General features: G+C 34.0%; 1 protein-coding gene across 1 annotated transcript; it reads right to left on the bottom strand.

Annotated features, from left to right (window-relative positions):
* Nucleotides 1-3,629: 3,629 nt before the first annotated feature.
* LOC120336755 (uncharacterized) lies at nt 3,630-12,641 on the bottom strand. Its single transcript, XM_039404507.2, has 6 exons — nt 12,230-12,641; nt 8,667-9,969; nt 8,209-8,373; nt 7,636-7,933; nt 7,186-7,291; nt 3,630-6,299 (listed from the first exon to the last, which is right to left on the bottom strand). Exons 1-6 carry the CDS (start codon nt 12,563-12,565, stop codon nt 6,096-6,098), a joined length of 2,412 nt encoding a protein of 803 aa, XP_039260441.2. The 5' UTR covers nt 12,566-12,641; the 3' UTR covers nt 3,630-6,095.

The following is a 12,641-nucleotide window of genomic DNA, read 5'->3' as shown; positions in this document are numbered from 1 at the left end:
GGTTGTGGTGCTGAACTTGCGTCCACTATTGCCATAATTAGTTTGTAATCATTTTGAACTCTTTGCGTGTCCAACTTTTGAATGTCATATACATAGCAGACTCTTCCTAACTTGGTTTAGATTGGGAAAAACGCACACGCTGTCCTCATTTGAGAAAAGTAGTAGGCGAAAATATTGAAACCACTTGTATATATATATATATATATATATCATGTTGCCAACTCGCGATTTGCGTATAAAGCCCATAAGCAGCGCCAAAAAATATGAAAGGCACAGGTCGCCTATATTTCGGTTGGTTATGGGGGGGGGGGGGGGGGCGAATTAAAAAGTTCGAGAACCACTGGTGTAAAAGCGTGAGAATTATTTTCAAAAAATATCAGTGAAATCAATCATAGCTTGGCTTTTTCTTAATAATGAAACAGAAACTTGTTAATAAGATGACATAGAACAGGGGTGTGCAACCTTTTTCGCAGGCGGGCCAAATATCATTAACTGTGCAAAACCGCGGGCCGCACCTTCGTTCAACATAGGCTTTATATTAGTTGCAGGCACAAAATAGTTTCTTTTTGTTATTGATCTCATGTTGTCATCATAAGGGGTCCTTGCGGAAAACGCATAAATATCTGTAATCCAATTATAATGTCATACCCAATTCAAACGAATTCGGTGAGAAATTTGCTGCTGGATTCTTTTCCTGACTACTTTTATTCAAATTTGCTTAAATGGAAGTGCTAGCAATTTGATATGACGCCCATTTTAAAAAAAGATATGTAACCGAAAAGTGCCATATTTGAAGCCATGACTTTTTTCAAATGTGGAAAGTTATCTTAGTTGAGATGTTCTCGATATAATACGCCAAGATTCATTCCAAATACTTTGCTGTCAAATCTTATTCCAGATCAGATTTTAACAAAATCAACTGACAGGCTGAAACCAAAACTCATTTAGCTTTTGTATCTCTTAATATTACATTTTTTCAAACTGCTTTCCAGTTGCCTAATCTTCAATTGTCCGTTTTTACAAGTTAATTAGCGTCTGCTCCGCATTTTTCTTTCAATTGTTCGCTGCTCGGCAAGGGACAGCTTCCTTGTACATCGCGTTGTTCGCTTCGCTGTGAGGACGTTGTAACATCATAGGCATAGATAATAAATTGGACTCGAATATAAGAATCGCAACGCAAAGGGAACCAGATCAAACTAAATTAAAAATTAATTTAGCTTGCCGCACACCATTCAAAATTGGCACTTCTCCGCGGGCCGCAAAATTTGTCCTCGTGGGCCGCATTTGGCCCGCGGGCCGCACTTTGCACACCCCTGACAGAGAACACCAGAATCCTTATTTTTATTTTATATGAATGAGGCTCCAAGGTGCTTGGGGCCTCTAAAAGACTTGATTAGACCCTGCCTATATCAAGCCATTGTGTAATACCGATCTGAAAAAAGGACGTTTCAAACTGTGGTTATCACGCGCCCATTACATGTTAATCTGTGTGTACTTTGATTCTGAGCCAAATTCACTTTGTCAGGATTCGTGCGACAAGCAATTAGTTAATATCATTTGGACTGTTTGTTTTCACATATTGTCATTTGTCAAAGGCGTTAATTATCTGATCGTGGAAAACAGATAATATAAAATTTTCGCTTCATTATTAGAAATAAATAAAATATTGATTTTTTATTGCCTGATATACCAGTCTGAGCACGAGGTCAATATTATGTTATTTAATGTAATCGTGTATCATTTGGGATATTTTTATAATGATTCCCAGTAATGGCGATTTTTTCATGCAAAAATTATTATTTTCTTGGACTAGGACATTTGTACTGTTATTTTTTTGTTTATTACTTTTTTGTAAATTTCATGGGGTATGTTCGCCCTCTCACACCTAATGATATTAAATGCCACGTAGGTCGTGCCACGGCTATTCAATTGTAACTAGGATCCCTTACTATTTAATTTACCTTATAAATTTACTGATGTTTACGAATCTGGTTTATAGTTCTGGATTTTTAAGAAAAAAAATCGTGTTTTCTTTTATTTGATTTGCGCAATAATCCAAGATAATTGCTTTATTGTCCTCGAAATGACCGATAGAGTTCAAAATATGACTGTAGTGGCTGACTTTTAGAGCTATGACAATCCAAGCAATACGTATATGGAATGAGTAACTTAGAATATCAATGCCCTCAGCAGTAGTTTGTTGAACTATTGGAAAATTTATGTTTGAACAAAAAATTCCATGGCTACGAAGTCAATTTCATCGCTTTACATCCTTCTTGTCTCTGCCACTTATTCAGTACATCTAAATGTTTGCGCTTTTGTATTTGCAATTGTGACGCTATTGTACGCCAGTCTTGTATCACGATCGCGCTAACTTTATTTCACCAGCTCACGGTGAAATAGGGTTTCACGAATTAGGAGCTGAACATGTAACGATTGTCTATCGGTGCTATACCAAAATTTGAATATTACATTTCGTATCATTGCGACTCATTGACATACGTAATGTCTGGCTACTTTTCCACCTTTGCGTATTTACCAGCCCCTATTTAGTACTCAGACGAGGTTCAATAAATCAGATTAGAACATATCTTGTGGAGATTTCCTCTGGGATTATAAACAAATTATGTACAAATTGCCATACCAGCGTTTTGAAGATCAAGATTTGTCAACCTTCATTATATATATCATTTTCACCCCTTCGCAAATATATATATTTTATATTTTCACTGCTACAGTATTGAATCTTTTTTTAGTGCGGAATTGCGGATATGGACGTCTAACATTAATTGTGTTGAATTAGCGACGCCTTATTCATAACCAACAGACATACAGTCTTCTCTGTGATGACACTAATGAAAACATAGCAAAGTTTGTTGCCAGACAGTGTACATTACTATTGCGCAGCATGGCAGTCTGCTATGTGCTTAATGGCTATATTTGTTGACATGTAATCAACCCCCGATCTGAAAAATTTAATCATAAATGATAAATTTTATGTTTTCAGAAACTGTAACGTTAGTGCTCCAGTCAGACCATTATTTGTTTCTAATTATATTTGATATGAAACCGTAAGCTGAGTACATATTTTGTTATTGTTAGCGCCAGACGAAATAATTTGAGAATAAATTATTTTAGTTTCAGTTTCTGGAGTTCCATAAGGTCGCCAGATTTTTAATTCTAGGGAAAGCAGTTCAAATTACTGACAAACATATGATTCATTTTGAAGATTGCATCAGGCGAAATAATACATATATTTATATAAAATTGTTGGCAAGGGCACTCTTGTGTTTGAATCATACATATTTGATGGATCCAGAAGCGCGACAGTTTCAAAATTACCAATTCTTCCATTTTGAAGTTGACGGATTAGAAATTTAGTACTAAAATAGAAGCGGGTATCTGGAGTCGTACACCAATTCTATTCTACTCTTATTTGCTGTTTCAATACATTCCAAAGAAAAGCACTAAAACTGCCTGAAACTCACTTTGTGCTAAATGGCAAATGAGCATTAAACTATATCAAGTGAAATTTGCGCGTCCCAATAGTGCGTAATATAGTACGTTTGTAAACTTCCCTGACTGCCAACACATAAATAAGTCGTAGGCTTGAATATTTTCTTTGTATTGTTATTTTCCATTTACATCTTTCAACCAATCAAAAATAAAGAAAATTAAAAAAGGTCAAAATTTACTGAACTTTGCAGGGTTATCATTAGAATTCGGTAAGTAAAAAATCAATTATGTAGGTTACACGTAGTTTTTCTACAACTACACTTATACAATGTATCGAAGACAAGAGTGCTTGCAACAAATTTGCGTCGTGGTTCTATTCAAAAACAAATGACCTATAGTTTTTAAAAAGTATAATGAATTAAAATGTAATAAAATAATGAAATGCACAAAAACGCAGTTAATTACCAAAAAATGGAACAGGGCACATGATTCCAGATACATGAAAATGCTATAAATGCAATTTAAACAACTGTCAATTCGTGTTTTATAAAGAAGGAAATATTTACACACTGAAATTGATTCCTAAGTCCTAAGCTGGTCCAAAGTTTTGTGCAAATATGGAATGTGCGACGATATCAAGGTAACGACAAAAATGTCACAAATAAAAAAAAAACTATAGCCACCGCGATATCGCATTTATTTTTGACTGTTACGAAATAGTAGTGCAATATATCGCCAGCACCAGACAACGAAAAATATTGGACGTGCACATCACATAAGTTCGCGTGGGAATTCATGACATTATATAAAACAGGGTACCGGTAGAACTGGGAATCGGACGGGCGCTTGTGTTGGAGCTGAGTGAACTTTTTTCATTTTATGATAGTTCAGAACTTTCATTGAGAGTTTAAAAAAGGGGAAAAGCAGCAAGGAAACTTCGCACAGCTTCTTTGTAAGTAAGACCTCATCTTGTCGATATGGTGATATAGGCATAGTTGAAAATTGAGCTATGACAGTATGAATGGATCCTAAACATAAAGTTTAGCACAAAAATACTCGGTTATATAAGCGTTTCTGTTTAACAGAAACACCATTTAAATAAACTATGCATAATACGATATTGTCTATACATGATCAGTTTTACCATTCGTTGATATCATACATTATATAGCATGAACATAATTTCATTCTAGGTTTAGCCTGGGTCATTTCAAAAGTATATATAAAAAAAGAAACTAATTTTTAATGGTGACACATTCAATCGGTACTTATCATCTAAAAACAATTCACCTCAATGAGAACAATAGCCTGATTGCATCAAAGACCATATTACCTTTGTGGAATAGTTTGAATAGATTTCCGGCTTTTTATTCATTGTGACAGATTCGTCTGCCGTATCCAAACAATGCATATTGCATATGTATAGATATGCTATTCGTTCTATATAGCATTACCAATTCTGATCATTACATTAGAAAAGATTTAATCCATTTTTTGGTGAATTTCGCCGTGCAAGTCAGTAAGACGATCTGTCTCTAAAAATTGCTTTGTGAATGACTTGAAAATTTCTATTCATTTCACCCATATTAGGCATTAGACCATGAAATTGTATATCTTTGATTAGAAAAATGACACGAAAACAGGCTCATGCTAAAGTTGAATACAGCATAAGCGCTACAAAAAGAAAAAATTGTTAAATGGAACCATGTATCAGGAAAAGATAATTGATAGCAAGAGTATCACGTTTGCATAGCAGCCATTGATGAGCAGGGTTGCCACCTGTCACTCGCCATATCTATTGTTAGACTTCCTAGCAATTACGGGCTAAAATATATTTTTGTTCAAAACAAATGTCATTTCACAAATCATATCTCATTTTAACGATATGTTTTCACATTTCAAATAATATGCTATAAAATAGTTTTTAAAATCTCAAACATATTATGGTAGTGTGATCTTCAATATAATTTACTAGGCTCATACGTGGTAAAGAATATTCGGTTGATATTTTTTTACTCTCTCATACTAAGCTTTTAAAAAGTCAATGTAATTTGGCATGGGGTTTTCACTGAATAACGATAAAATTGCATTAAATGTGCGGTTATTTTATTACAGTAATAGTTGAATACTCGTATTACGAGAACGATGCTATCGTTGGTATCATCGTAAATATTCCAACTAGTAGGTAGACATGAAATATCATATTACATGAATGGGTTGTACCTGCTTCACTTCCTTCTAACTTCGTTAACTATTATTCAACAAACTATCTCGTTTTACGTTGCTGTTTGATATACCAACATTCTGCAGACAATTAATTTAAAAACAAAAAAGTGACAGACCACTAGTGATGCAATTTAGAGACCAATGAATTAACTTTCAGCTCGAGTCTAGGGGGCGGAACTTTGGCGTTGTTCCTTTGGAGCAGTTATGTGAGCTCAGTCTGTTTTGATTTTTTCCCTCGTGGACTGCTTTTTTATTAAAACTGTCCAAATATTCACCTTCTATTATTCTAGATACAGTCGAAATTCTCTTATTTCGTCCTTTTGTAACTAAATTTCAACTCCCGCGCCATATTGAACATAGTTTTACAAAATGGCACAATCTTGAATCCGTGTTTTTGTATTCTTGAGACTTCTTTACTCTACGTTAATAACGTTTCCTTCATGTTTTTCGTCACAATCTCTGTCATCTATCACCATCGCATCATCGTCTGAATCTTTGTCGCTGGCGAATGGCTCTCTTGTCAAATTATTGCTATTGTTAGTTGGGACCAAACCACGATCTTTCATTTTAATTTCTTGTCTCCATTTCATTCTTCTATTCTGAAACCAAATTTTGACCTGAATGCATATAATGAAGATTGTTAGTGTGGACATTTTTTTCATTGCATTGTTGTGCATAGTTGAGATTCGAGATGTATGTATTGTCTTAATCTCAGTTTAAATTGTCGTAGATGCATAAAAAACAACATCGCCAAGCAAAACGATTCATATAGATATATACAATCCCTATATTGTCCAATAAGAGCTTTATGTTGACTGTATTACGAGACGCGTATCAAACGATCTGGATAAATCGTTCCAGCTTAAGGTAATCAATTGAAGAATATTCCAATACAACATTATCCATGTCTATGCTTTAATTTCAAAAATTAAATTTCTCTTTACTTAGCGTGAATCACATGGGCTCACACTTTACGCACTTTAGTAATGATATATATATATATATATATACCTATATAGATATAGGTCAAAGCACTAAATTGTACTCGTCCATGACCGTTTTCGTGCAATTACTATCCAGTTATCATATATATATTATGTAATCAAATTACAACGTGGTAAAGATAAAACTACGCAGCGGTCAAAAGTTGAATTTCAAATTAGACTACAACTAGGCATTGACCAAGCCAAAAATTCATTGTGAATACACCGAACCAGACGTGGTCAACAGTTCGTCGAAATGATCAAAATCAACGTTACATGATTCAATGCCTTAATCGTCAACAATGGACAAATAATGTGTTGACAATGATCACGTTTAGTCATAACTTGATAACCACAAGTCATGTACTAGTTATATTTAATTCAAACGATAACAATGCGAGATTTACAAAACAATTCTTGACTGTATATGTTGGTACGCAAATGTACAATAGTAGTAGTACAATTTTCATGAATAGTATATATATATATATAATTCAAATTCGCATAATTCAAAACATACCTGTGCATCTGTAAGGTTAAGTGCTTCAGCTAACTTTCTTCGTTCTGCTTTCGCCACATATTTCTGAGTTTCGAAACTTTTTTCCAAACCTTGTCTTTGCAAGAGACTGAGAGAGAAGATTAATAAAAATTACATGAAAGTTATTTTACCATAAAATTCAAAAATGTATCAGTCGGATATCAGCCACTCACTATCATAGATTTATTTTTGGAGAAACAATAGTCAATGAAAGATTATTTTCCTATCATCATTTATAGAATGACATAACATCATTTTTTGTATGATAAATTTTGGTTGTGTTCGAATTCCTGAAAAATAAGCATTTCCAGTGTTTTTCTAATGTTTTTTTTTATAATATATATAACAACATATCAATTAACTTTTCTGAAAGAAGGAAGTATTAACAAATAAAATTGTCATAATATATAAAATTGAATTTGGTTTTTGTACCTGAAAACAGCTCTATTCCACTTCCTTCTTTTTCTTCCAGTTCCTGATACCGTCATATTTCTGGCATCATAATTATTGCTAACGTGATGATGTTCAAAGCGATTTCCTTGTCCCATCGATAGACGCGATGAACCATGCGCTGCTCCCCAGCCGTCAAATCGTTGTGACAAACTTCTCAAAAAACTTGGCGATTTGATTCCACGAACGGCAGAGATTGACGAAGTATTGATTCCGGCAATTGTTTGTGGTTGAAAACTTGAACTCCCATAAGATAATGGATATTGATCGAGTGGTGACCCTATCAAACACAATTTACCTTTAATTGCTGTCAAGTGACGCTGTTAATTTGGATGTACATGGTTCAATGATATATGAATTATACAGAATGGTTTGGCATCATAACATGATTAATTGAAATTAAGGGTTGGAATTTTTAGAGCACTATTGTGTGTATAAATCGTTCTGAATTTGAATGATAAAATTTGTTAACGTCTATGTGAAAGTTAAAAAGTTAACTGACATTAAGTTTCTTGAAAATATTTATTTTATAAAATATTAACCAATTGTACTCACTGTTTTGGCGGAGTGCATTTTGGTTCCATGGCATCGTCCCAAGACCTTGGGGACCAAAACCAACAGGTCTCGGAATAGGAACATCACGGTCTATAGAGCTCGCGAACCTTTCTTTGTTCTGACGATGAGAATCAATATTTTCTTCAGCGCTTCTGTGTCTCATACCTTGTTGCCAAAAGAATCAAATAGTTATGATAGATATAGCTATGATGCCAGATACATTTTTGTTGCCCTCCACAGATGCATGGCCAATAAAATTATATTTCGCGCAAAAGGTTTCTCTCGCAAATGACAACAAGTAACAAAGTTGATGGTTTTGTCTTGTGCGGATGAAACTTGATGAATGGTATATATATGTACGTTATAATTCATATTTAAATATAAAAAGAGAGACCGTGCCACCATTATAGAATTATATATATACCGTATATATATATATATTAAATTATTTTGCATACCTGACATGAATGGAAACGGTAATCGTGAAGAGTTTGAAGGACGCAAGTAATCCAGAAACGAATTTGATTTTGTTCGATTTGCAATTTCTTTTTGTCGTCTTTCATGAAGTGAGAGCTCGTCGCTTTCGCGAGCATTTTCCGCCCTGGGAGGTGAAATCCTTGGTATTGGTAAAGACTCATTGCCAATTCCAAAGGGGAATTTCCGTATAGGCGATAATTCGCCAGATTGTACACTTGAATCAATATGAGACCGATATTTGTGGTCTAGTCCGTTTAAGTGTAAACTGGCTCGCTGCTCCGGATCTCTATCGGTACCATCGCGATAATCTAAAGCCGTCGATCTTCGCCTTTCTTTGGCTTCATCTGTGGAGTCCGACGAGTCCGTAGAGCATCGTTTTTGTAAATTGTTATAAGCGTGATGAAAGTATGGGTTCATATAATATGGCAGAAACGAAGGTGGAAATTGTGGGAGGCCGTGCGGTACTTTTTCCAGAAGGTTTAAACTTTGATCTCTTGCTGCACCGTTTGTTTGTAATTGACTGAGTAGTCTTTGTTTATACAAGTACAATTGAATTTGCCTTTCGTAATAAAGCCTTGATAAATCGCCTGGATGTGCTTGTTTGTTGTCAAATGAGCTCATTCTCTCGTGAGCTTGTTTTAGCATTTGCATCGCCACTTGGTGGCTTTGTTGCAAGGTATCGTCGCCCTTTCTGGTGGTGCCATCTTCAGATCGAGCAACACGAAAAATATCTCTTATTTCATCACATTTATTATATTTGTTGTCTACTCTGTAATCGTCTTTTGGACGTATACATTCTTCTTTACCAGACATGGAATGACGCAAACGTATTCCAAATCTGTTGTCGTCTTCGTGCTCAGTTAAATTTTGCGGTTTTCCAGCGGATAAAGAACGATTAAATTTGATTTGTTTTCTTTCATTGCACTCATCTTCCCGCTTTTCTTTATTTTTTGACACATCGTCACCCAAAATACTATCGATGCCAAAATTCAGCTTTTTTCTGTGGTGCTGAATTCCCTCATTTTCGGCTTTATCTTTTATACTATCATTTCTCACTTCTTTCCAGCCTTCTTTAAAAGTGACTTCGTCACGATTATGCATGACAAAGGGCGTGTTTTGTATTCTATCATTCATGTTGGTTTCTAGAAACCCTTGTTTTGGTGCACTAGATGATCTAGGATGCTCAAACAAAGTCATTTTTGTTGGAATAGGTGAAACCGATTTGGCATCAATATGTCTTCGATGAACGAATGGAAGTCCTAACTTGAATGTGTTTTCCGAGACCTATGACAAAATATATTTAGACTTATTTATACTTCATAAACTGGGTCGTGCAGATGTTTCAATTTTTGTCTTTATATATTTAAAAACCAATATGTATGACATAAAGTCAAGACACGAAATTTCGTCTTCGAGGTTTTATTTAGATGATGATAAATGGCAACAATGACACGAAATTCTTTTTGTGTATACTCAAACTTTCGTGCCTGTCATAGTTTTCATCTTTTGTCATGTTTTGTTATATATAGCAAACAATACACAAAAATCATTCAACAAAAAATTCGTTAAAATCAATTTTCTGTATTTATCCACAAATTAGCAGCCAAACATGACATCGAATTTTATTTTCGAATTTATTTTAAAAGGTGTTTGTTGTTAAGATTTTGATTGTGGAGTGAATTTGTCACGAATTTGCAATAACGTTTTCACCCTATTAATATCATTCCTATTGGCTTTTTACCAATTTTATTTGTTTCAGCCTACGTACAGATGTCTGGGGATTTATAGAAACCACTGACAGATTTGAAGCTTCTATAGTTTGGAATTATCAGAAGCAACATAGCTTCGGCCTTACATACCCAATGATAGTCTATTTTTTGCATGTACAGATCACAAAAAACTTTTCTATTGTCATCCAGATCGATTTTTCTTCGCCTCATCTAATCATTACCAGTTGAATTTTCGACTACATAATTCTAAGTTTTACCCTCTAAGTTCTATGTTGCGGTTTCATAATTTGACCGTCGGTCAGTTTACATTTGATTTAGTATCGTTTTGTCTTTTTAAATTGACGGTTGTTTAGAAATGAAATAAACTGTCAATTAACAAGTAATTTCACAGTTTAATAAACACTTCAACTTAGATAATAATAAAAAACAGAAGAAATCAAGACAAATATTTAGTTTTCCCATTTTGCTAAAAATGAGCACACTGGACGGGTTTACTAGGATTGTACCAGCGCAAAGTCACATATTGATAATACAAATAAAATCCTGAAATTGAATCATAGGTTCGTTATGTCACCGCAAATAATAGTAATAAGGTTAGCAAAAAGGCAGTATGAGGATACGATATCATTATCATTATTTTTCATCGGGTTCACTGTAAACTCGATTAATATTTTAAGGGTCAATCGTGTAGATATTTATAATATATATTTTTTACACGGAAATAATAATTTTGGACTGAATAAGGAAGGTGAAAGTGTATAGTGACACATAAAAATGATTTTTATTTAGTTAATTTTTTTGGCTTGGTAAGGAAATTACGTTATACACGTCGTGCAATTATGAGTGTACAAAGGTTTTTATTGAAATTATTTCATAGTTCCGCGTAAAAAAAGATACTAAAGGATACAAATTTTTTAAAACATTATTTTTTTGCAAAAAGGTCGTCAGGTGATTTTAATTCATTTTTAGCGAATACCAGTCTATAAACTATAACGACACATAAATTAATATCAATGATAACTCTCTATTTTCAAATATTTTGAGTTGGAACAGTTTGATATACTGGTATCGGAAAACAAACCAAATTATATAACTGGAATAATATGTACCACATGAAACATTTTGTTCGTCATATAGCAAGTTAAGATTGCTTTTCAAAGTATCAACCAGTATTTAAACAAATTTAACCGAAACCTTTACGAAACTGTATATATTTGAAATACGTTGCCGAAAAAAACGAAGTTTCGATTTTGTAATTAAATAATAATGAACCCAAATATCATTATATGCAAGCTAAACCGAGTTTCGTAAGCTAACTCGAAATGATTGCTTTTTAATCAATATTTGAAGTATTTGCAGTTTAATATATTATTGAAAAACACATTCGGATTATATGATGTATCCTACGTTATAATGTCATGAAATACAAATAACAATAATAAGTATAGAGAATATCAAAAAGTATCACATTATATTTTATTGGCAAGAAAACTTTTTGAAAATTCTGTTATGTTTATTCTAATCTTATCACATCTATTTTTTTATACATATTCTACTACACAGGTGCCCCTTTTGTTGCTTTGCGCCGCCAGGTTTCAAAGATTTGATAGCATACCAGATGGGTTACGCCTATCGACTTCTCAGGGCACTGTACTGAATTAGGGTTCAAATATTATTGTCAAGCTCTTATGGTGGTATGATTCATCCACAAGAAATTTATAATAAATAACAAAATACTGAAATTTGATTCTAATGTAAAAGGCATGAAAAGCTATCATTTCGGTTAACTGAACGCAAAAAATAATTTTGCATACCTTTTCATTCCAGGCCGAATCGTCTCGACTTGGATACGAACATTCGACATCCGAATGAAGATGTTCTTTTTGATCTTCTTCGTTGTCTGTCGAATGACTGCTGCAAAATCTTTCATCAGATTTTAACGAAATAGATCTGCTTGGTAAATTTCCCTCTGAAAATACATCGTCCGGAGTAGTAGGACTGAGCAACATACTGTTTTGCCGTCCGAAATTACTCATTTTAGCATGCTCTCCAAACATTATGCCGTTCTCATAAATCGACTTGCTGGCTTGTTCCCTTCCGAGCCAAGCCAGTGATGTAGCCGAATTTAGGTTCGCGTTGTGCGGCCACATAATATTTTTGTTCTCGTAAATTTGAAACAAAAATGGCGACACCGCAGAAACGATTTATGTTGATTATGCAAAAAAT

Source organism: Styela clava, chromosome 2 (genome assembly GCF_964204865.1).
Source record: "Styela clava chromosome 2, kaStyClav1.hap1.2, whole genome shotgun sequence".
NCBI lineage: Eukaryota > Metazoa > Chordata > Ascidiacea > Stolidobranchia > Styelidae > Styela > Styela clava.
The sequence above is the reverse complement of the archived record's forward strand: the minus strand, read 5'-3'. Positions and strand labels throughout refer to the sequence as shown.

Excerpts from the sequence above, each read along its gene's own strand:
- LOC120336755 (XM_039404507.2), bottom strand. The coding sequence starts at position 12,565 with ATGTGGCCGCACAACGCGAACCTAAATTCGGCTACATCACTGGCTTGG. Across the intron at positions 8,374-8,666 it reads ACCGTTTCCATTCATGTCAG|GTATGAGACACAGAAGCGCT; the intron begins GTATGCAAAATA and ends TTTGGCAACAAG. Across the intron at positions 6,300-7,185 it reads TTAACCTTACAGATGCACAG|GTCAAAATTTGGTTTCAGAA; the intron begins GTATGTTTTGAA and ends ATATGCATTCAG.